General features: G+C 48.0%; 1 protein-coding gene across 1 annotated transcript in view; it reads left to right on the forward strand.

The window, feature by feature from the left end:
* The window catches only part of NUSAP1 (nucleolar and spindle associated protein 1), a 345,737-nt gene that overhangs the window by 241,166 nt on the left and 79,669 nt on the right, over window positions 1–24,902 (forward strand). The window contains exon 13 of the mRNA XM_078659621.1: window positions 15,260–15,373. Coding sequence (XP_078515747.1) covers window positions 15,260–15,373 — 114 coding nt within the window. The remainder of the gene's footprint in view (window positions 1–15,259; window positions 15,374–24,902) is intronic.

Genomic DNA, 24,902 nt, shown 5'->3' on the forward strand with positions numbered 1-24,902 from the left:
GGGTCAAAGCAGTTGAATACTATCTTAACAAAAGACCTATGAACTATGTACATCACAATAGAATGATCATCAGCATGTTAAGACTTTGTTTGGAACAGAATTTCTTTTTGTTTTGTGGCCAAGTGTACCAACAGATAAGGGGGGTGGCCATGGGGGCCTGCTTTTCCCCCAGTTTCGCGTGTTTACACATGGGACTGTGGGAGGAGCGGGTCCTCATAGGGGACCACGAAGCCATCATGAAGGAGAACATAGTCTTATACTGCAGGTATATAGATGATTTATTCTTTATATGGAGGGGTGATGTACAAGAAGCAACTGACTTTGTGTGTAAATTAAATAACAATAATTACAACTTGGAATTCACATCCACGATACACAAAGAAAGCATAAACTTCCTAGATGTAGAAGTGTACATCAAAGATAATGCATTGGAAACAAGGGCCTACAGAAAAGAGACCGCAGGGAATACTCTCCTACACGCAACCAGCCAGCATCCTGGACACCTCATACGCAGCATTCCCTACGGGGAAATGTTGCGCATGAGACGACTCTGTAGTACAGAGGAGGAGTGTGATCTAGCACAAAAAGACAGCAGAAGCCGCTTTTTAGAGAAGGGATATGGAGCGGAGATAGTGGATAGTGCAATAGAACGCACGAAAAACATTCCTAGGGCACAGGCCTTGAGGGGTAGGGAACTGGCTGTTGCAACCAATTCTGAAATCATACAATCTAGGGCAATTGTTACCTATAGTGTCCAACATGCTGAAATTCGTAAGATCTTCAGCAGAAATTGGAATTTGGTTAAGAGAGACCCGGTCATTGGTAACCTTGTACCCATCAAGCCACAACTGACTTTCCGTAGGTCTCATTCTATGGCGAATGCCTTAGTGAGCAGTACTTTAGACAAGCCCCTCTCAAGCACCTGGATGGACCTCAGTAGGGGTTTCAAAAGGTGTCCTTTCTGTAAAGCTTGTAAGCAGGGACTTAGCAAAACCCATTACTCTATTCCATTCCATGACAGGCCTATTGCCATCAAACATAGACTGACGTGCAAAACTGAATACGTGGTCTATGTGTTGCAATGTCCATGTGGGCTCTGCTATGTGGGCAGCACCCGACTGCCCGCCCACAAACGGATCTTGCAACATCTTCGGGCCATTTCAGGCAAAGACCCAGCTTATCCCGTCGCACGACACTTTGAGCAGATCCACAATAGCAATCCTGATGGATTAGTTTATTATTTGGTTGACACTATCCCACCACTGAAGAGAGGGGGGAACAGGGATGCGCTATTGAGGTTGCTTGAGACGAGATATATTCTGGAGTTTAACAGCAAGGCCCCGGGAGGCCTTAACGCTACCGAGGATATGTACACTTGCCTTTGAGAAGACAGGCTTGATTATATGGTATATTTGAGTGTGGGTTATCATCTGTACGCTTGTGGAACTGTACTATTTGGGATTGGATATTATTAGGATTAACAACTTGAGTGTTCAAATCCCCGACTGTAACCAGACTATCATGTATTAGTTTTTAAATTAATTTTCACACTTATTCACTTTGGGTGAACTTTTCCCCAGTATGATTTTGGAGGGTGTATGTACAAATAACAGCTAGGTATTCAGATATTCAATTTAGACATCTTTAGATTGACTGGTAGATCATCATAGTAGGCTGTGGGGATTGCGAGGCGGGGGACCTACGAGGTTTTAAATCTTCCACTCCTCCCCATTGTCCCCGTTGTATCTTGTACCAGTCTAGTTAGACCAATGTTAAACAATCGAGGTTATATGAAATGCGTTTTTATATGTAAATATGACTTCTTTTTTAAAATTGGTTCTTTCTTAGTAAATATGTAAATATGAATGTAAATAGATTAACTATTTTTCTACATATTTATTCATTTTATACAGAATATATATATATATATATTTTTCTAATTAGTAGGTGATATATATATGTCTGTGATGTCGGGCACTTGCCCTTTAACCTCGTTATTTGCTACTTAGTATTTCCTTCGTGGCTACATTTCTACTATGTCTATGATTGCATTTTAGAAAGAATTTACACAGCTGTAAAAGGTTTGCAATCAACCGTTTTTTTAAAGTGTATATATACCCTCTTCTATGTCTGTGACACATCATGTGATCAAGCCTCTGTGGGAGGTGAAACGCGTCATGACATTTTGCTGGCTGAACTTTTGAGCACGGAATAAAGCACTGAGAATCTTGCACGCATTTGTGGTTTCGTTCCGACGTTGTTTGCCCGTGTGGTAATGGAGCGTGATGGATGGCGTCTGTGGAGCATATATGTATGTGTATATATATGTATGTGTATATATATGTATGTATGTGTGTATATATATATATATGTATGTGTGTATATATATATATATGTATGTGTATATATGTATGTGTGTATATATGTATGTGTGTATATATGTGTGTATGTGTTTGTGTATATATGTATGTGTGTATGTATATATGTATGTGTGTGTGTAGGTGTGTATGTATGTGTATATGTATGTGTATGTATATATGTGTATGCATATATGTATATATGTGTATGTATATATATGTATATATGTGTATGTATATGTGTGTATGTGTTGGACCTGCGATAGGCAAGCCCAGCACAAAGGGGGGTAGCTTGGCTTGAGTGACAAGGAGGTAGAAGGCTGTTGTGTTAAGCCGGCTATGACCAAATAATAACTCCCTGCACACCACACAAAAAGGACACCACACCACTGTTATAGAAAAATACGTTTCGTTTATGTAAAAGTTCTCTGGGTTTGAAGGAGGTTCACTTAGGTAATCACATTCACATTTCTTACATGGGTTTGATTAGCTGTGTACTGGTTTCTCAGGAATAAATAGTTGGACTCTAATAAATAAATATACTGGATAAATATCAGGATTCAATACATTAGAATAAATATCAGCAATGACTGGAATAAATATCAGCAATGACTGGAATAAATATCAGCAATGACTGGAATAAATATCAGCAATGACTGGAATAAATATCAGCAATGACTGGACAGTTTCCTAGCAGGTTAGATACTGATCGTTTCACATAAATATCACAGGGTCATTCTGGTATCGCTGCCACCAATTAATCACTTTCAGGGTAAACACATTACGTTTGTCATTCAATGCGGAATGCGTGCTCTTACAGTTTTTGAAGTGTTCACGGGTTCGGGCTCTTTGGCACAAGATACGCGTGATAATCCCTTAGTTGCACTCAACTCATTGCGCGTATATCTGGAAGATAAAGGCATAAAATGACTACGGCAATTACACTCCGCGGCCAGCCGGTTCAATGCTACTGCTGCCGGAGGAGTCTGTGCGCTTCTGTCAGCGCAGGCGGGGTTTCCGAAGGCGGCTCCAGTTCACGAGTCTTGGGACCGTAGAACGGGCTGCCGGAGGGGCCAAAACACCTGCACGCACAGTTCAAAATGAGCCCGCATCACAGTTCCACAACAACGCGGCAACTTCAGGGGTAGAGACGGCCCACCTCACTTCGGCGGCGCCGGTAAGCGCTCCAGTCAGTATGGCACTTCTCCCAAGGGCGAAGGGGGGTTCCAGGGGCTCCGCGATCCTCCCTCCGAGCTCACTCACGGGGGGGGGTTCCCGCCCACACACCAGCTCCCAAGGTCACTCGGGCAGGGCAGAGACAGTAATCTCGCCCAAATGAAGGCCAGCCTTTCCCCGCCCCAGCGCAGCACCTCACCTTCTATCCACAAACAGCGCGTCGACGGCGGTGGGTTCGGAGATGTCCGAACGCCCGCCAGGAGGCACTTAAGTTGAAGGTGGCACTTTTAAGAGTTGCAGTTGCGATCTCACCACTGGGGGGCGGGGAGGCTCTAACTATGGCCAAAGTCTCTGAGGGGCAATTGGGCACTCGCTGACCAGGCGCTGAAGGCTAGAGGTCACTGCTCACGCTTCTGACTGGAACGCCAGTCAGGGTCCACGCCAGCAACCTCTGCTGCTCTTCTGCCTGCGCTATCAGCTGCGTCAGGGGGTTAACAGGGCAGGTGTCAATCTGGGGTCAAGTCCTCTCCTTCTGGTGTTCTTTGATCATTCTCTATCATGGCCGCCAGGGACTGGGCCTTTTATAGCCCGTGCCCTAGGATGCCAGCACGAGCCAGAAGGTTCTAGAACCTTCCCTGGCTATGTCAATGACATGGCCCTTTCAAGGTATCTTTTTGGTCATTAGGAGCCACCGTACTGGGCTTCCTAAGGCAGCCATTTTGTGTACTTGTAACTCCTGAGGGGATTCCTGTCAGGTTTGCAGGTTACACAAAGTGCGCCAAAACCTTCAAAGGGTCAGAGGTCAGAGGGGCTCCAATGGGAGTCACTCTCATAGGGGACAATGGTGTCCACCATTTTAGGGTTGACAACCCCAGTTGGTTATGCCACCGGTTCCGTCAGGCGCCTTGTACATAGGTGCCAGGAACTTGGTGAGCAACTGGGCATCAAAGAGCATCTAGCCCCATGGGACAACACACAAAAAGGTCCTGGTAGACAAAGAAAAAGCGACAAATTTTAGGAGGCACGGGGGAACAAAATAAATCATAGTGTGAGGGGACTCTCAGAAGCAGACAGGTCTAACACGCGTCCCCCCCAGCTGAAAGTGGGGAGAGCTACCCAACCCCTTGGGAGTTCTCAACACTAAGGCGGAAATACCTGGAGAGACCGTCTGCATTGGCGTGGTCAGCTCCGGGCCGATGTTCCACCCGAAAGTCCATTCCCTGTAGGGAGATAGACCACCTCAACAGTTTTGGGTTTTCCCCCTTCATCTGCATGAGCCAACGAAGGGGTCGGTGGTCTGTCTGAACCAGGAAGTACGAACCAAACAGGTATGGTCGCAGCTTCTTCAGTGCCCAGACCACCGCAAAGGCTTCCCGCTCAATGGTACTCCATCTCTGTTCCCGGGGAAGTAGTCTCCGTGACAGGAAGACCACGGGTTGATCCAGACCCTCTTCATTGAGTTGCGATAGCACCGCCCCAATGCCAATGTCGGATGCGTCTGTCTGGACAATGAATTCCTTTGAGAAATCTGGAGCCTTCAAAATTGGAGCGTTGCACAATGCTTGTTTCAGGGTGTCGAAGGCTCGTTGGCAAGCCTCGGTCCAGATGACTCTCCTGGGTTGCTTCTTGGCCGTGAGTTCAGTAAGGGGAGCCACGATAGTGCCATACCCCTTCACGAACCGTCTGTAGTAACCTGTGAGGCCCAGGAAGGCTCGGACCTCAGTCTGGATCTTGGGGGGTTCCCAGGCCACGATTGCCTCAATCTTTGCCTGAAGGGGTTGCACCGTTCCCCGGCCCACCAAGTGACCTAAGTACACCACCGACCCCTGCCCAATCTGACACTTGCTGGCCTTGATCGTCAGACCAGCTTGTTCCAGGGCCTGGAGAACGTCTTGCAGGTGCTGCAAGTGATCCTCCCACCTACTACTGAAGACGGCAATGTCGTCCAGGTAAGCAGCAGAGAAGGATTCCTTCCCAGTGAGGATCGTGTTCACCAGTCGCTGGAATGTTGCAGGAGCGTTCTTGAGCCCAAAGGGCATCACACAGAACTGGTAGTGTCCATCAGGTGTGGAGAAGGCTGACCTTTCCTTTGCTCCATCAGTCATGGGAATCTGCCAGTACCCTGCTGTGAGGTCAATGGTACTCAGATATTGGGCAGCTCCCAACCGTTCAATTAGTTCATCCGCCCGAGGGATCGGATGAGCATCGGTCTTCGTGACCGAATTGAGTCCTCGATAGTCCACGCAGAATCGCAATTCTGGCGTGGTGCAGCTTTGGGGAAACCCACTCGGGTAAAGATCCCCATCATGGCCTTTGCCACCACCGGTGCAGTGATGGTTCTCAGAGGAATTGCCTCTGGATATCTTGTGGCATGATCCACCAGTACCAGGATAAACCTGTGACTGGAGGTTGTCGGTGGATCTAGGGGCCCAGCAATGTCGATGCCCACCCTTTCAAAGGGGGTGCCAACGACGGGAAGTGGTTCCAGGGGAGCTTTCAGCTTCATCCCTGTTTTCCCACTGGCTTGGCATGACACACACGACCGACAGTATGCGTCGGACGCCACCCTCATTCGAGGCCAATAAAAGTGGGGGACAAGCCTGGCAAAGGTCTTGTCCTGACCCAAGTGTCCTGCCAAGGGAATCTCATGAGCCAACTCTAACAGGAAGGCTCGGTAACACTGTGGGACTACCAGGGCCCGTGACAATCCGTGCACTGGCGCCCTGGGTTCACTGTAGAGAAGGCCATCCTCCCAGTAAACATGATAGTTCCCAGACTCGTTACCCGCTGCTTGGGCTTCAGCCTGTTGCCTCAGACCCTCGAGGGAGGCACATTCCCTTTGTCCCTTGCTCAGTTCCTCCCTGGACGGACCTCCCTCTACTCGCCAATCAGCGGGGATAGGTAAGTTCTCCAACGGAACCATGTCCTCCTCCGTGGACTCCAGGTCCACCTCTGCAGGTGACCTATCCGCCTCACGGGGCACGGACGTCGAGGCAGGCTCCTCCTGTCCTCGACATGCTCCCTCATCAGCAGCTACGGGGCGGGCCATTGTTCCAGACTCCGACCCCTGCGACTTCTCCTCCCGAGCAGTCGCCGACCTGGTACTCACACAGGCCCAATCAGGTGTACCCAGCATCTCAGAATGAGTCCGGTATTCCACCTCCTTCCAAGCATTGTGCTCCATATCATTGCCCAGCAAACAATCGACTAGCACGGCGGGGCTTACGGCGACTCGAAGTGGACCTGCAACCCCTCCCCACTCAAAGGGAACCTCGGCCACAGGATAGTGACCCATTCTGCCGTCAGCCATTGCGGCTGGATGAAGTACGCCTGGCATCACCTGCTCCGAGGACACCAGATGACTCCTTACCATAGTCATACTGGCTCCTGTATCTCTCAGAGCTTCCCCTCTATGGCCATTGATGGTGATCCACTGCCCATACTTGGTAGTATTCGCGGGCACCTGGATCTTTGGAACCATCTCCCGATCACCCAGGGACACTAAGGTGACTCCCGCCCACTCCCTTCCCTTACTTAAGGACATCTCCTCCCCGAGCGCTACACTAGCGACTCCCGGGGCCTTTCCTCCAGTGGGAGGGGGTGGTCTCTTTGGGCATTTCGGGTCTCCTTTGTAATGTCCAATACCACCGCACTCAAAGCAATGGACAACCCTTGGCTGCTGACTCTGGCCAGGGTTAAGGTTCTTCTGCGGGTTAGCCTTAGAGTTGGAAAAGGTGTTTTTCCCCTTAAAGTTATTTTGGGGACCTTTGGAGAACTCTTTCTTATTATCTCCCCCTCTTTCCTCTGGGGAGCGCCCTGTCCGGACTTCTGAGAGTCTCCTCCAGTCCCCTTCGTGGACACTCGGGTACTCGCCCAAATGTCCGCCTCCTCAGCAAGCTTACGGGGGCAAGTAAGTTTGCTGTCTACCAGGTGTTGCCTCAGCTCGGGAAGACATTTCTCGAGTAGATGCTCCTTGAGGATTAAGTCATACAACCCTTGATAGTCCTCCACCTCACTACCTTGGACCCACCCTTCCAGGGCTTTCTTGGCAAAATCCAGGAAGTCAACCCAATTTTGTGAGCTCAGCTTGTGGCTGCCCCTAAACCTTTGCCGGTATTTCTCGGGGGTCAACCCAAACTTCCTGATGAGCGCCACCTTCATGGCGGGGTAATTAACCTGTTCCTCCCGGTCTAGGGCCAATAGGGCATCCCTACCTGTCGGAGGCATGTACCGGTATGATCCACCACCCAATGCTTCTCATGGATCCCATGGGCTCTTAAGGAGACCTCATAGGCTGCCAGCCACTTGGCTATGTCGTCTCCAGCGGTATAACTGGCGACTACGTCCTTGGGTAAATGGGGCCTGGGCTCCCTGGCAAATTCCTTTGACTCGACACCCTTCGGAGTGATGTTAGAGGCCTGGAACTCGAGTTCTCGTAGCTTGAACTCGTGTTCCATCCTTTTCCTTTCCATCTCCAGCTTGGACTCATGTTCCAACCTCCTCCCCTCCCTCCGTTCTTCCAACTCCATTTTTGCTATTTCCCACCTTAACAGTCTTTCCTCTCTCCTGTCAGCTAACTCGGTTTCTGACAACCCTCTCGATGACACACTGCTGCCCTCCCGCGAGGTTGCCTTGGGGCTGATTGACATCTCACCCACCCCTGGGGGACATTCCGCAGTCCTATCAATGACAGTACCTCTGACCGATTCCTCCTCTTCCACCGTTCCCTCCGTGTGTGCTTCCACCCAGGCTCGCAGACTAGTACGGAGCTCCTCTCTTTTGGCCCCTCGCCTGACAAACACTCCCCTCTCCTGACAGAAATCCTTGAGCTGGGCCACAGTATAGGTCTCCAGCTCTGACATTTCGAATTCCATCTTGTCAGTGAAAAGTGTGGACCACCACCCCGAAGTAGGTGACCAGGATAAGAACTTTGAGGGTCACTTCCACCCACCTCCAGGAAAGAATTTGGAAAAAGCAAAACGTTGAATTTGAGGGCCGCTAGGAGAAAACTCCGGGTGTGTACCTGTGGTGCACACTGAATTATTATGTGGTTCAAAACAAGTACGGCTCGCAATCCCACCCGCTGAGCACCAATTTTATGTTGGACCTGCGATAGGCAAGCCCAGCACAAAGGGGGGTAGCTTGGCTTGAGTGACAAGGCGGTAGAAGGCTGTTGTGTTAAGCCGGCTATGACCAAATAATAACTCCCTGCACACCACACAAAAAGGACACCACACCACTGTTATAGAAAAATACGTTTTGTTTATGTAAAAGTTCTCTGGGTTTGAAGGAGGTTCACTTAGGTAATCACATTCACATTTCTTACATGGGTTTGATTAGCTGTGTACTGGTTTCTCAGGAATAAATAGTTGGACTCTAATAAATAAATATACTGGATAAATATCAGGATTCAATACATTAGAATAAATATCAGCAATGACTGGAATAAATATCAGCAATGACTGGAATAAATATCAGCAATGACTGGAATAAATATCAGCAATAACTGGAATAAATATCAGCAATGACTGGAATAAATATCAGCAATGACTGGACAGTTTCCTAGCAGGTTAGATACTGATCGTTTCACATAAATATCACAGGGTCATTCTGGTATCGCTGCCACCAATTAATCACTTTCAGGGTAAACACATTACGTTTGTCATTCAATGCGGAATGCGTGCTCTTACAGTTTTTGAAGTGTTCACGGGTTCGGGCTCTCTGGCACAAGATACGCGTGATAATCCCTTAGTTGCACTCACAACTCATTGCGCGTATATCTGGAAGATAAAGGCATAAAATGACTACGGCAATTACACTCCGCGGCCAGCCGGTTCAATGCTACTGCTGCCGGAGGAGTCTGTGCGCTTCTGTCAGCACAGGCGGGGTTTCCGAAGGCGGCTCCAGTTCACGAGTCTTGGGACCGTCGAACGGGCTGCCGGAGGGGCCAAAACACCTGCGCGCACAGTTCAAAATGAGACCGCATCACAGTTCCACAACAACGCAGCATCTTCAGGGGTAGAGACGGCCCACCTCACTTCGGCGGCGCCGGTAAGCGCTCCAGTCAGTATGGCACTTCTCCCAAGGGCGAAGGGGGGTTCCAGGGGCTCCGCGATCCTCCCTCCGAGCTCACTCACGGGGGGGGTTCCCGCCCACACACCAGCTCCCAAGTCACTCTGGCAGGGCAGAGACAGTAATCTCGCCCAAATGAAGGCCAGCCTTTCCCCGCCCCAGCGCAGCACCTCACCTTCTATCCACAAACAGCGCGTCGGCGGCGGTGGGTTCGGAAACGTCCGAACGCCCGCCAGGAGGCACTTAAGTTGAAGGTGGCACTTTTAAGAGTTGCCGTTGCGATCTCACCACTGGGGGGCGGGGAGGCTCTAACTATGGCCAAAGTCTCTGAGGGGCAATTGGGCACTCGCTGACCAGGTGCTGAAGGCTAGAGGTCACTGCTCACGCTTCTGACTGGAACGCCAGTCAGGGTCCACGCCAGCAACCTCTGCTGCTCTTCTGCCTGCGCTATCAGCTGCCTCAGGGGGTTAACAGGGCAGGTGTCAATCTGGGGTCAAGTCCTCTTCTTCTGGTGTTCTTTGATCATTCTCCATCATGGCCGCCAGGGACTGGGCCTTTTATAGCCCGTGCCCTAGGATGCCAGCACGAGCCAGAAGGTTCTAGAACCTTCCCTGGCTATGTCAATGACCTGGCCCTTTCAAGGTATCTTTTTGGTCATTAGGAGCCACCGTACTGGGCTTCCTAAGGCAGCCATTTGGTGTACTTGTAACTCCTGAGGGGATTCCTGTCAGGTTTGCAGGTTACACAAAGTGCGCCAAAACCTTCAAAGGGTCAGAGGTCAGAGGGGCTCCAATGGGAGTCACTCTCATAGGGGACAATGGTGTCCACCATTTTAGGGTTGACAACCCCAGTTGGTTATGCCACCGGTTCCGTCAGGCGCCTTGTACATAGGTGCCAGGAACTTGGTGAGCAACTGGGCATCAAAGAGCATCTAGCCCCATGGGACAACACACAAAAAGGTCCTGGTAGACAAAGAAAAAGCGACAAATTTTAGGAGGCACGGGGGAACAAAATAAATCATAGTGTGAGGGGACTCTCAGAAGCAGACAGGTCTAACAGTATGTATATGTATATATGTAGGTGTATATGTATGTATGTATGTATGTATAAGGATGAAGTGGTACAGTATTACCACCTAGTGGCTGTATCATATAGAGAGGCAGATTCCTACAGTCCTGCAATCCTAAAAACAGCAATTTATTGCTCACGGTTCTGAGAGTGATCACTCCAGGGACCCAAAAAGTCCTACCATCCAGCATTACCTCACTACTTATTAGAAACGGTGGCCAACTTGTGTGGCTGAGTTCATCGCTCACAAGAGTAAAGGTCCTTAAAATGTGCAGCATTCGAGACAAATATTTTTGGGGGTGAATGAGATCTTTGTCAATTTGGGTAGCTGAAGTAATTTGTATACTTTGATGTTGAACACTAGTTGATGTCTCTGTGACAATGTTGTAAAATCTTTGTATAATTGACCCTACATATGATCTAAATTTAACGGTTTCATTTATTTTTTGAATTTTTGTACCTGAAAAATTAAAGTTGTCAATCTTTCTACTGCATATTTGTTGCATAGTATATGCGCTTCATTTCAGTCCGAATGAAATAAATTAATTTCCTCCCTCAGATTTCTTTTTGTATCCCTGATTGGATCTTAACAACCAATCGATTTAAAAATGAAAATATGTCCTAAGTCATTTATTCAGAAGTGCAGTTTTTTTTGTTGCATTATTTAATCATCTCCGAGAACACTGGGTTGCCTTAGGCTTTTTTTTCCCACTGTCTGAGCGGCCCAGTTTGTGCTTTTAGGACGATATCACGGCGGCCTTGTTGTCAGTCCATCAATCGCGTATTTCTAGAGCGTGATTTGTCACCCCGGCTGTGCCTCATGGCTATATTCTTAAGAATCACTTCAAGAGGAGTCGTCATCTGATGCAATTCCAACTAAAAAATTAACTTCCAGATTCTGATCTGTGATTCTCCCCCTAAAATGCATAGTCTGTTTTTGAAAGAGCCTCGGAGCTCTCCTCCGTTATTTGACTTAAGGCCTGGGCAGCAGTCATCCAGTGAGACACCATGTTGTTTTCTGCCTTAAAACCATGCTACTCAAGTTAATGTGTACTAGGTAGAACGAAGAGGTATTTTTTTAGACATGCTAATGCAAAACGAATGATAATAAATGTTTTTAATATAAGAAGAAAATGAGAATACAGTGCAAGTAAGAGAAGGATACAAAAGTATTATAGGCAGAAAAACAGGAGTTAATTTATACTGAAAGTGACATTGCCAGTGAGCCACTGGGTTTTCAGACTGAGAAAACAAAACTGGTAGGGGAAGATAAAGGGAAAAAGAACGTGGAACACACAAACGCCAATAAGGCCACCTGAAATGGAAATACAATTACTCTGTTCAAAGAAGAAACTAAGAGAAACTGTACAGAAGACTGTAATCAGATGGCAAAAACAAATGGGGCATAGACTCCAATGTGTTTTTAATACAGCATTACAATTCAGAAGCAAAAATACCTCGATGTATAGTTTATACCCACTATATTTGCTCCTGGGAAGGGGTGGATGGGTGGCAAAGCTTCCAGGCACACAGAAGCAAAATCCAAAATGAAGGCCACCATGTCCCTTTCCCTGGGAGGGGCAGGGAGACCCCAAGCCGACTTAGTCTGAAAAAAAAAAAATCATCCCTTGTGGTCTCAACCTTTAAACTATGTGGACCCCCACTTAATCATTACTAGAATCGGGGGACCTCCACTCAATCATGATTGGAATTTGGGGACCACCACTGAGTCATTATTGGAAGCCAGGGCCCCTAGCAAAGCATTTTGTTGATTTGAACTGCAAAACGATACACATAAAATACAAAAACAAGCATTCATCAAATAAATGCACACATTTCATTTATTTCACAGACCAATATTGTTAGACCTGGCACCTTGGCGTGGATCTCCCTTCCATTTTTGCTGCTGCCTCATGTGTTTTTGCCAGTGTTAGATACTTTGGGCACTGTGCCACTGCTGTCCAGTGCCACAGTGCAAGTGCTCCCTATTGTAAATTAATGTGCGAATTAGTCATTCCATGATTGGCTGGTTTGGTTTACTTGTCAGACCCTAGTACAGTGCACTGAGTGTGCCCAGGGCTTGTAAATCCAAATTCTGCTAGTGGGCTTGCAGCACTGGTTGTGCCACCCACAAAAGCAGCCTGTAAAAGTATGTCTAAGGCCTGCCATTGCAGAGCCTGTGTGCAGTCTGGTACTGCCATGCTGACTGGGCAAGTGCACCCACTTGCCACTCCCTAAACCTTCCCTTTTCTTCATATCAGACACCCCTATGGTAGTCCCATGGGCACGGTGCATTGTAAGTATAAGGTAGGACATGCCCTGGTGTGTGTGGCATGTCCTAATCGTGAATCACGGCCAGTTTGGTTTTTCACTATTGCAAGACTTCCTGTTCTCCATAGGCCGGAATGGGCAGTTAGATTATTACATCTTATAATCCTAACTGACTCTGGAACATGGTAGAAATTCGAGTTTAGTATGCCTGAACTCAGAATGATAAAATACATCTTTTAGTGGAGTTGATTTTAATATTGTGTTTTGAAAATACCACTTTTAGAAAGTAGGTATTTTCTTGTCTAACTATCCAAGCCTGCCTCTGCTAGGTTTTGTATTCCTTGTCTGGAGTTTGAGTGACAGGGCTGGGGGATTCCAAGAGACAGGATGAGTCAGCCCAGTGGTGAATAGAGAGACCTGCATCTAAATGGGAGGGAGGAGTTGCACCTGGGACCTGAATAGGGCTGTGCCTTCCCTCCACAATGCTGGCTCCATCTCCTGCGGTGCGTCTGATGTCTCTGCCCTGCACTGTGAAAGGAGAGAAGGAATCATGTCAACAAAGTGCTCTAGGGCTGTGCCTTTCCTCCACAATGCTGGCTCTACCTCCTGTGGGCCGTCTGATGTTTCTGCGCTGCACTGTGAAAGAAAAAAAAGAAGTAATGTAAACACAGTGCTCCAGAACTGGTTTGGACTGGGCAAAGGCCCCTCTGCCCTTAGAGGACAAAGGATTTTAGGATAGAAGTATTAGGACCCTGATCCCAAGAATTTAGATCACTTTTGGACAAGAAGAAGAAACCTTTGCTGAGGAGAGACTATCCCTAAGCTGAAGTGCTGCTACAGTGGTTGCCTGACTGCCAAAGAAAGGACTTTGTGTGCACTTTATTCAACTTGTGAAGAATCTCCAAGGGCTTGAGAAAAGAGCTTGCCTCCTACTGAAGTCTCAGGGAAAACAGACTTCAACCCCCAGCTCCCCAGAGTTCTTTGGAAGTGCCTGCTGCTGTTTTGGGCTTTCTGAGGAACTGTGTGTCGCAAGGAGCTGGAAGTGCGACTCGAGAGGAAGAAGCGTGTCGCCGTCGCTGCTGCTGCCGTCGCATCGTGGATATCGCCGCTGTAGTTGTCGCTTTACGCCGCATCAAGAAAAGCATCTCACATCCACGGAGAAGCGTGCCGCTGTCTGAGCTGCTGTCGTCGCATCACGGAACAAGGGTGTCGCCGCTGCAGTTGTCGCATTTTGCGGAAGCGTCTTGCAACGTTGGAGAAGAGTCGCTGCCAAATCCGCTGTCGTCGCATCACGGAACAAGGGTGTCGCCGGGGCAACTGACGCATCTAGTCGAGACTTCTCGCACCATCGGAGAAGCGTGTCGCATCAGGAAGAACTTGAACGTCTTTATTTCTTTGCACCGGATTTTGCCACATTTCCATCTTTGCAACACTTTCGTTGCCCTGCGTGCCGCTTCTTAAGGTACATTTACTCAGTGTCGCATTTTAAGAACTAAGCTAAAACTACCATTTTAAGTATAGTATTGTGGATTTTTGTGGTCTATGGCCTTGTGTTTAAATACTATAAAGTATACTTATTTTTTATATAACACCTGTGTGGCGTCCATCTATAGTGTTGTCACTTGATTACTGTATGTGTTCACAAATGCTTTACACACTGCCTCTGAGATAAGCCTGTCTGCTCATGCCAAGCTACCAAGGGGGTGAGCAGGGGTTATTTTAGGAGTGTACCCCCTTACCCTGACTAGAGGCAAGGGTCCCTATTTGTCACAAGTACCTACCTGTGCCAACTAGAGACCCCCAAATCTAACAAATATCAATTATTGTTTAAATGGGAAGGTTGGAGCTTTTCTAAATTTATTTAAGGCCACTTATGTCCATACTGTATTCTTTGTGATGTACTTGCACTGCTCCCATTAATGTATTTGAAAATAACTTCTTTCAATTTAAAATTCTTACACATTTACATTTTGCTTTTTTGTTTATATACATTTTATCAAAGCGTTAATGTTGTTTTAGTTTCTAAGCAGTTGCTGACCCCCTGTGTAGGCTTTGCGGACCCGAGGGCTAGTATAACATTTCTGCTCAGGGATCCTTCCCAGAAAGGCACCATTGGAAAGGAGAAACTTGCACCTTTCCCTTTTGTGCCCCACTTGCCCAAAGAATTGCCTAGGTTAGTGCAAGCCCCACGAGCATAAACCTAAAACTTTTTTAAACAATGTTATACTGAAGTACGATTTCAAGACTGTATATTGCCATTCTGCATCATTGTTTAACCCCCACTTTTTTATTTTATTTTTTATTTCTGTGTTTAGATTTTACACCATTCAAATTCATGGGTGAGAAAGCAGAGACACCAAATACGATTAAAAAGTCTTTTGATATTAAAGCAAGTCTTGCAAGACCACTCAGTTATGAACCACACAAAGGTCAGTGCACATTGATGTTTTCCTCTATTTGCACTACAATTTTATTTTACAATGTTTTGGGAATGAACACTTCATGTGTAAGCCTATTGTACCAGCTTTGCATTTTCTTCAATCAAACTTTCTACCCATGTATGGCAAGGGCCCATCTTCCCCCAGAAGTAATCATGGACCGTAACCTAGAGGAAAAGCGGGGAGGGTCACAGATCGGGCCAGAAAATGGTGGCTGCTGCAGGGCACAGATATAATGATGCCATTGCTAAGACATCGACAAAAAAGGAAGGTAGGAGCCCTGATGGACCTGAGATGAGGTGCCCTACTTTGGTGGCCCAAATATCACTCAGAGGACTTGCAGCTGAGACACAAGCCCGCCTCCCTAAAGAAGGTAATCGCACTGCAGGAAATTAATCAAGCAAGAATAGCTGCCCCGGCATCTGGGAGAATCCGCGTGGCAGCGGTACTCTGGCAGACTCTGTGGGGCAACTTTGCTCCCAGCTGCCCAGGTGTTGAGGCTAAGATAGGCAACCCCTTAAGTGGGTTTTTTTCTTTGTTTTTTTTACTTTTAGTGCTTGAGAGCCCTAGCAGAATAGCCTAACGACCCAACCTGATTTGTGACCATAGCACCAGAGTAAGAAGCCTGAGTAGAAAAGATTTGTGTTTCATGATGGTGGTGTCAAAAGTTAGGAAAGCAAAATGCTCGAGATCCGCAGCTACGAAAATTGGCCCTGCCACCAAAGATGGCCTCGAGACGGCCACTGATGTGGCCCAATCACAAATGACCCAGCAGAGAATATGCTTCCATTACACGTTCTTCCAGAACTTATGAGAAGATATCTCCTCCGCACACATGAAGGAAGTACGGGACGTTAGTGTTTACTTGGCAGAACTGGAAGCTCTTAGACAGTCAAAGACCAACATATAGACTTCTACAACCACCTAGAAGACTCGAAGAAGAGATAATGGCACTAGAAATTTGTGTTAGTGATGTCCCTGCTGGTTCAGAATCCTCCAAAATAGAAGCCTTTGTGCAGTGTCTGTTTAGCTTGATCTTGGACAGCAAGGATAGGAAGGCTGTTTAGTTAGATGAACCTATGGGATTAGTTCCCACAATTAAACGTACCAACCCTCTCAACATTTTCACATGCTTCAGTGACTTTAAAACAAAGGAGATTAGGATAAAAGCCAGGGAAAAGGCACTTTTACTTTTAAGGGCAACACAATAGCACAAACAGGATGGCTAGCATGGATGTACCTAGACAAAGGTAGCCTGTCCATCCCAGATCTCATCAGATATTTCCAGACACAACATTTCAGCTACATGGTTCAGTGCCACCGAGAGTCGTGGCAGCTCTACTGCTTCACAGACCAATTGATGTCAGGTACCCACTTTTGGAAAGGGCTGTCGCTGAATAGAAAGCACTGCTCATGAGGCCTCTGTTCTCCTAACCAGTAATTAGGCCCACACTCAAAGTGTGGGATTCAGTTTCAACATGATACACCTTCACCGCTAATACCCATTGCAATGGGTTGTTGCTATGGGTGTTAGCGGCTAGGGGAATGTCACCAACTAGGTTGGTGAGTGAGGGCTCTTTTAACAAACATGGATGATTCCATTTGAAAGCTTCTCTGCTTTTCTAGCTTCACTCTTTCGTTGTTTACTTGCTATTTCCCTGAGGAATAAGAGTGGCAGCAGCGACTTTCCTTTCTCTCGTTTTGTTTATGCGTACTTCTAACTACAGACAACTTTTGAATATCGCCAGGCACCAGACTGAATATGAACAATTTCAACAACAGTGTTCCATCTGAGCAGCAAGTGGCATTATCCGGCTCCACGTTTGCTCCGGACCGCCTCAGAAGTGATAAAGCGGAGCCCCATGTAAACGTTACCCCTGTGCTCTGATGTCAATTCCTTTCTCTCTGTACCTTCCAACCCATATCTGGAACTCTGCTTCCAACTTTTTAATTCTTCCAATAATGTCCAAAACTATCAAACAGTGTGTTAGGGAATTATGACCCTTCCAAAAACTACAGGCTTCAAGTTGTGCCGAGACTGGAGGAAGCAGATGTCAGTCACAGACCTACAGACCTGCCCAAGGTGGGTCTTTGGTGCCAGAGCTGCTGTTGCGACTCAATCTTATGACTTTTATGCCCTTATGCACGGAAGACTGTCTAGGATCAGGAGGTAAAACTCTCCATCGACAAACCCTAGGGTAGGTTGGGGTGACCGTGCAGGTCTCACTCCACGGCACGGGGTAAGTACTGGTCACAGAGCCATTCTTGCAAACAATCCTCTCTGTGCAAATTATTGTGATGTATACATCTGCCAGTGGATTCCTCACCTTGTGAATATCCCCTTGCGTCAGCAACATTCGGAAATTCTTTTGTAGCTTCGCGTGGACGTGGACGACGTCCTAGAGGCACGGCATCGCACGCGACTCCGCTAACGTCACCGACACTACAATAGGCCCACGCCGGCGTGATGGCGTCCGTTCCCTTTTTTCCGCGTCGTTGACACTAACGGTTTCGGGGAATCTCTGTAGACTCTTAGTAACTTTGTTGCTATTTTCTTCACTTTTCTGTTTCTTTGTGTCCTTCACGATGTCGACAAAGAAGACCGGTTTCAAGCCTTGCAGAGAGTGTGGGAAAATGATGTCAATTACGGACCCACACGAAGATTGCATCTGGTGTCTAAGTTCGGATCATGATGTTGATGGATGTTCATCATGTCGGAAGATGAACCCAAAGGCTCTGCGAGAGAGAGAGACCAAACTTCTGGAGGGAAAAAGTCTTCGAGGTCTCGTTCAAGAAGGTCGAGATCAAGGCCTCGAGCTGAGTCGTCTTCGAAGTCCTCATCAGATCATGCTTCGAAGTCAAGGAAGAAGCATAAGAAAAGAAGACATGAGTCCCGACGTCACTCCGGTAGGGATTCGGACTCGAGGTCGAAGTCACCCAAGAAGGTACGTTCGAAGGTGGTTCCTCCGGAGGAAGACTTGGATCCAGAAGGTGAGGCGTCGCCTTCGGAGTTGCAGGTTCCGTCTCCGGCGCTGTCCCCGGTCCGTGAGGATGAGGAAGAAGTTCCGGTGGGTGAGAATTCTGCGCCTGTGGAAGAGCCGAATTCGGAACCACCTCCAGGCCAGCCCGAGGGTCTTCAGCCACCATTTCCGGCCCCGGGCCAAGACCCATCAGTGTTTTTGAACGCTATGTATGGTGTATTTTCAAGGGCTTGGTACCCCTCTGGTGCGCCTTCGGGGTCCCATGGGTCCACTAGCCTTCAATTTAGGAGTTTCACACTCCTATGCTCCGGCTCCATTTATGCCATTCATGCCGGCTCAGACACCGCCCTGGCAATACCCGGCTCCGCCGAGGTTGTCGACGACTATACCGACGTCGGTTCCGGCTCCCTCTGAGTCGTTGGTGGATCCGACGGCGTGGCGTGTGAAGGAAAGGTCCAGGAGGGAGGCTCAGCGCCTCATAGAAGAGCAGAGGTATACAGAAGCTCAAGCTGAAATGGAAGAAGGTGAGCTTGAGGAGGACTTTCGATAAACTGGCGTAGGCTAGTGGCCTGGAGTTTTCTCCCGAGTGGGAGTTACCTTCTGTGTCTGATGCCCCTTCAAAAGACGTTCAGCCTTATCACTTGGTTATGAGGAAGGCAGCGGAACTTTTGAATTTGACTCTACTTGCAGTAGAATTTAAGTCCAATCTACTAACTGAGGTTCTGCATTCACCCAGTTCTGTGGTGGAACCGTTACTCCCCTTGAATGAAGCTTTAACGGAGCCTATTATGGAAGTTTGGAAAAAGCCACTTACAGCACCAGCAGTTTCCAGGCGTGTGGCAAGAAGGTACAGGGTCGCTCCTGAAGACCCTGCTTTTCTGACTTCTCATCCTTCACCTGAAAGTTTAGTAATTCAGGCAGCCTGTTCCAAAAAGACTGTGTGCATTTCCTCAAGTGCCTGGGGATAAGGATGCAAAGAAACAAGATCAGGTTGCTAAAAAGACCTTTTCTTCTGCGAGTATGGCATTAAAATCAACCAATGCCACTTGCCTTATGGGGAGATATGTACATGCTCTCATGGATACACAGCGTCTTCTGGCACCTAAGATCCCTGATGACAGCAGGAAGGATTTTGAAGAGGTGTTAACGGATGCACAGGCAGCGGCTCGTCCGGTAATACAAAGTGGACTGGATATTGCGGATTCGGTGACTCGCATCATGGGTACTGCGGTTGCCACAAGAAGATCAGCTTGGCTGAAATCTTCGGATTTTTCAGCAGATGTTCAGGCTGTTTTGTTAGATCTGCCGTTTGATGGTGCTGGACTCTTTGGTAAAAAAGCTGATACAGCCATAGAAAGATTTAAGGACAGTAGGGCTACTGCCAAATCTTTAGGGCTTCAGACCAGGGGTTCTTCTACCAGAAGGTTCAGAGGATTCGGACGCTTTTCCTTTCGCTCCTATCGGCAAGGTCAGCAGCAGCAGAATCCCTTGTACAAGTCGTACAGGGGTAAACAAAGAGCTCGTCCTAGAGGTCGTCAGGCCTCCTCCTCCTCCACCTCTTCCAACCCCCCAGCCTCAGAAAAGCAGCACTAGATCTGCCATTCAGGATCATGCGGGTCGGCTTACCAGCTTTCTACGGGTTTGGGAATCGGTTACATCAGATCTTTGGGTTCTCAATCTCGTAGAAAATGGGTATGCTCTTCCCTTTCGGGAATTTCCTCCCAATTACCCTCCTTGCCAAGATTTTTGCACGGAGAAACACCTCTTACTTCTGCAGGAGGAAGTGCAATCACTATTAAGAAAGGGTGCGATAGAGGTGGTTCCAGAGCAGGAAAGGGGTCAGGGATGCTACTCCTGGTATTTCCTGATTCCCAAGATGGATGGCAGACTTCGTCCAATCCTGGATCTCAGGATCTTGAATCTTTATCTGAAACAAGAGAGGTTCAAGATGCTCACCCGTGCGCAGGTTCTTCAGGCGCTGCTGGAAGAAGACTGGATGGTGTCGCTCGACTTGCAGGATGCGTATTTTCACATCCCAATCCTGAAGTCGCACAGGAAGTATCTCCGTTTTACGGTGGGATCGCAACATTATCAGTTTGCGGTCCTTCCTTTTGGAATTACTACTGCGCCTCGAGTCTTCACCAAGGTGATGGCGGTGGTGGCTGCACATCTCAGAAGATCGGCGGTTCCAGTATTCCCCTATTTGGACGACTGGCTGATCAAGGCGGAGTGGTCAGAGAAAGTGCTCCAGCATCTGCAGGAGACAACTCAGTTGTTGTACCGTTTGGGTTTTTCAATAAATGTACCCAAGTCTCACCTGGTGCCCTCCCAGCGCATTCTTTTCATAGGTGCTGTACTGGACACAGCTGTATGTCGTGCATTCCCTCCTCCACATAGGATTTGCGACAGAGGAAATGATTCCTTTATTATAAAATGGACCGGTTGTTCCAGTCCTGAAGGTCCTTCGCCTGCTCGGTCTGATGGCTTCTTGCATTCTGTTGGTCAACCATGCACGCTGGAATATGAGGGCGCTCCAGTGGTGCCTCCGCAGGCAGTGGTATCAACACAACGGAGATCTTTGGGAGTCTGAGGATCTCCAGAGAAAGTGCGGCGGATCTATCTTGGTGGAGCGTGGAAGGCAATCTGTCTCGGGGAAAGCCTTTTCAGCTGCCTCCATCGGTGGCCACAGTGATAACGGATTCATCCACTCTAGGGTGGGGTGCTCATCTGGGGGACCTTGAGGTCAAGGGTCTTTGGTCTCCAGAGGAAAGGTTGCTTCACATCAACCTTCTGGAATTGCGGGCCATACGTTTAGCACTCCAGGCCTTCCTACCTTCCCTTCCCTTCACGGTCTGTCAGTTCAGGTCCTGACGGACAACACCACCGCGATGTGGTATGTCAACAAGCAGGGAGGAGTCGGGTCGCAGTATCTCTGCAGAGAGGTTCTGTGCCTCTGGTCCTGGGTTCAGGACCACCAGATTTGTCTGATGGCAAATCATCTGGCCGGAGTTCTCAATGTGCGTGCAGACAGTCTGTCGGCAGTTCTCGGCCGACCACGAGTGGTCTTTCAGACGTGGGGGACTCCTCGTGTGGGCCTGTTTGCCACTCGCGAGAATGCACTGAATTATCTCCGCCCATGAGCGGGAACCCAGAACACATAAACAATATACATATATATATGTGTAAATATACCAAAAAGTACATAGTACTAAACTAATTATACACATATACATGTATAAAACACATAATATGCAGCCTAACATATATACATAGGCTAATAAAGCCAAACTTACACACGTTCTGTAGCATGAAAATATGCTATAAATCAATGCAATAACCCGGCATGAGCCTAAAATGCATTTCATAACCATGAAAACCTTTTATTTTCATCAAAGAACCTGTTGTAAACAGTTATTAGCCTAAACGGCTGCATATGAAAAAATGTCTGTGTACAGAAAATCAGACTGGCACCCTTCGACGTCGAGACCTAAAAAGAACAGAAGGTTGAGGTCTCCATCGCGACGTAGGTCGACGTCGAAACATGCTTCCGGCTCGAAGCATGGAGTGTCAGAGTCTAGGTCTCCCCCACCTGATGAAAGGTCGGTTTCGAGACTATCACGACCAGCCTCTCTGACCTCACTTAGGTCTTTGTCGAGGTCAGAAATAAGTCCACAACCTTTAGTGGCGTCTACACCGCAGGGTCAGCAAAAAGACAGGTCTCCGGCGGGTCAAGAGGCAGCGCACCAGGACTCTTCTGTGGTGGCGCATTCTGGCTCAACTTCAGGGCACGTTTCAGATGACAGACAATTGGTGCCCAGACAACGGACTCCATCTGGCTCATCAAAATCTGAGCGGAGTGTAGTCTCCAGAGCCTCCGAATCTTCAGCAGGGCTGCATATTGTGCAGGTTTCACCTGCGATCGGCAACTCCTCAGAGACGGCGTAGAACCCCTTCACCATCTTCTACGTCATCTTCGTCCTCTTCAATGTCTTCATATAGAGACTATTCTCCCACTATATCATCTACTCCACCTTCCAGAGTGTCTCCCGTAGATGATTTGAGCACATTTATTGATGTACTATGTCGTGGGGCGAATAAGTTCAACATCAAGATGGCAGTTCCCCAAGTGACATCGTCAGTCATCTTTGAAACCCTGCATCACAAGACGTCTGGCAGGCCTCTTCTGCCGTTAGTGCCCGGTTTGATAGAACCAGCAATGAGAACATTCTTGACTCCGGCCACGGTAGGTTCAGGTCCTTCTAGGATTGCAAAAAATTACAAGGCTCCAGAAGAAGATCCACTATTTTTGCGCTCTGATCCACCTCCAAACTCACTTATTGTGGCGGCAGTCAGAAAAGCGCATTCTGCAGCATCTACCTCTTCTGCTCCACCTGAATAGGATAGCAAGAGTATGGATTCCTTTGGGCGAAGAATGTGTAACACCTCGGGGTCGGTCATGAGTGGCCAGTGCGGCAGCCTTACTGGGCCGCTATGATCGTCTGCTATGGGACTCGTGGCTCGTTTTGCGGATAAACTCCCTAAGGAAGATCAAAAGGATTTCCTGGAGATTGTGGAAGAAGGCGGACTGGTGGCTAACCAGAGCATTAGCGCGGCTGCTGATTCGGCGGATCTGGCAGCGCATGGCTATGCGCACGGTATTTGTGCTAGGCGTTCAGCTTTGCTGCGCCTTACTGGGCTAAAGCCTGAGGCCCAGAGGAAAATAGTGAATTTACCGTTCAATGGTTCGACTCTGTTTGGATCTCATGCTGACGATGAGATGTCCAGGATGAAAGTGGAGTTGGACACTCTTAAGGCCGTAGGTCTTGAAAAGAAGAAAGAATTTAAACGTCGGGGTAATTTTCGTCCCTTTGACAAGAGATTTTTCCAGCAGAGGAGCCAACAGACGAATTGGTCCTCGCAAAACCAAGTCCAGAATCAACAGAGGTCGCAATTCCAACAGCGGCGACCTGGGCGAGGCAGAGGGAATGGAAATAGGCAGCAGTCCTCCGCTACCAAACAGCCTCAAAAACAATGAACGGAGGCTTCCTCCACAACCGTGTGCCACTCCGGTTGGAGGAAGTATTGTGTGGTTTCTGGACGAGTGGAAACCGATCACAAAGGACAGATGGGTGCTGGGTATCATTCAGAGCCGGTACCTTTTGATATTCAAGAAGTCACCCCCTGTCATGCGTCCTCTAAAGATGTTACAGTGGAATGTAAAACGTTTACAACAGGAAGCGAACATCCTTCTGAAGAAGAAGGCCATAGAACTAGTTCCATCTCAGCAGAGATATCAAGGCCTGTACTCTCAATTTTTTCTCGTAAAGAAAAAAGGTCCAGCTACGGAGTTCAGACCCATTCTGGATTTGAGACTGTTGAACAGATTCATTCGGAAGGAGAGGTTTCGAATGCTGGCTCTTCATCAGATCTTCCCCAGTTACATCAGGGGGATTGGATGTGCTCCATCGATCTGAAGGATGCTTATTTTCATATTCCGGTATCCAGAAAACTTTGCAAGTTTCTCAGGTTTCAAGTAGCTGCTCATCACTATCAGTACGCAGTACTCCCATTCGGCCTGAGATCAGCTCCCAGAACATTTTCCAAATGTATGGCGGTAGTTGCGGCTTGTTTTCGAAAGAGACGGATTTTCATATATCCGTACTTAGACGACTGGCTTCTGAAGAGTTCATCCCCATCTCTACTGGAAGAACATCTATCGATATGCCTCCACCTCATGTGCAAGTTGGGTCTTCAAGTCAATTTCAAGAAGTCCATAATGAATCCCACCCAGAAGATCCACTACCTGGGTGCTCAACTGGACACGGAAAAAGAAAATGTGTGTCCTTCGGAGGAGAGGTGGTTATCCATCAAGGCGAAGTGTATTCTTCTCCTTCAGGCTGCACATCAGACAGTTCGGCAAGTGTCCTCTCTCCTGGGGTCCATGGCATCGTGCATCTTCATCGTTCCAAACGCACGTTTGCATATGCGTCCTCTACAACAGTGTCTGGAAGATCAGTGGAAGCAGAGGACGGGATGCTGGGAGGATCAAATTCATCTCCAACAGTCTGCAAGAGATTCCATCTGGTGGTGGATGAAGAAGACACACTTGATGAAGGGAGTTCCTTTTCATCAGGACCCACCAACGCAGACTCTGGTCACAGACGCCTCTCTCCAAGGTTGGGGGGCGCATATGGGCCCTCTGCAGGTACAAGGGCTATGGTCAGACTTCGAGAAAGGATATCACATCAATCTACTCTAACTCAGAGCGGTCCATCTTGCTCTCAAGTCCCTGGCTCCATCTCTACAGACTCGGTCCCTCCTGGTGCAAACAGACAATACAACCACAATGTATTACTTAAACAAGCAGGGGGGTTCCAGGACTCTGTCCATAGAAGCCCAGACCATCTGGCATTGGTTGCTAGCACGAGACTTGTCAATACCAGCGGTTCACCTGCCAGGGAGTCTCAACTCACAGGCGGACGACCTCAGCAGAGACTTCGTCGAAGCGCACGACTGGGTTCTCAACGTAGACGTCGCGC

The sequence above is a fragment of the Lissotriton helveticus genome, chromosome 9, assembly GCF_964261635.1.
Source record: "Lissotriton helveticus chromosome 9, aLisHel1.1, whole genome shotgun sequence".
NCBI lineage: Eukaryota > Metazoa > Chordata > Amphibia > Caudata > Salamandridae > Lissotriton > Lissotriton helveticus.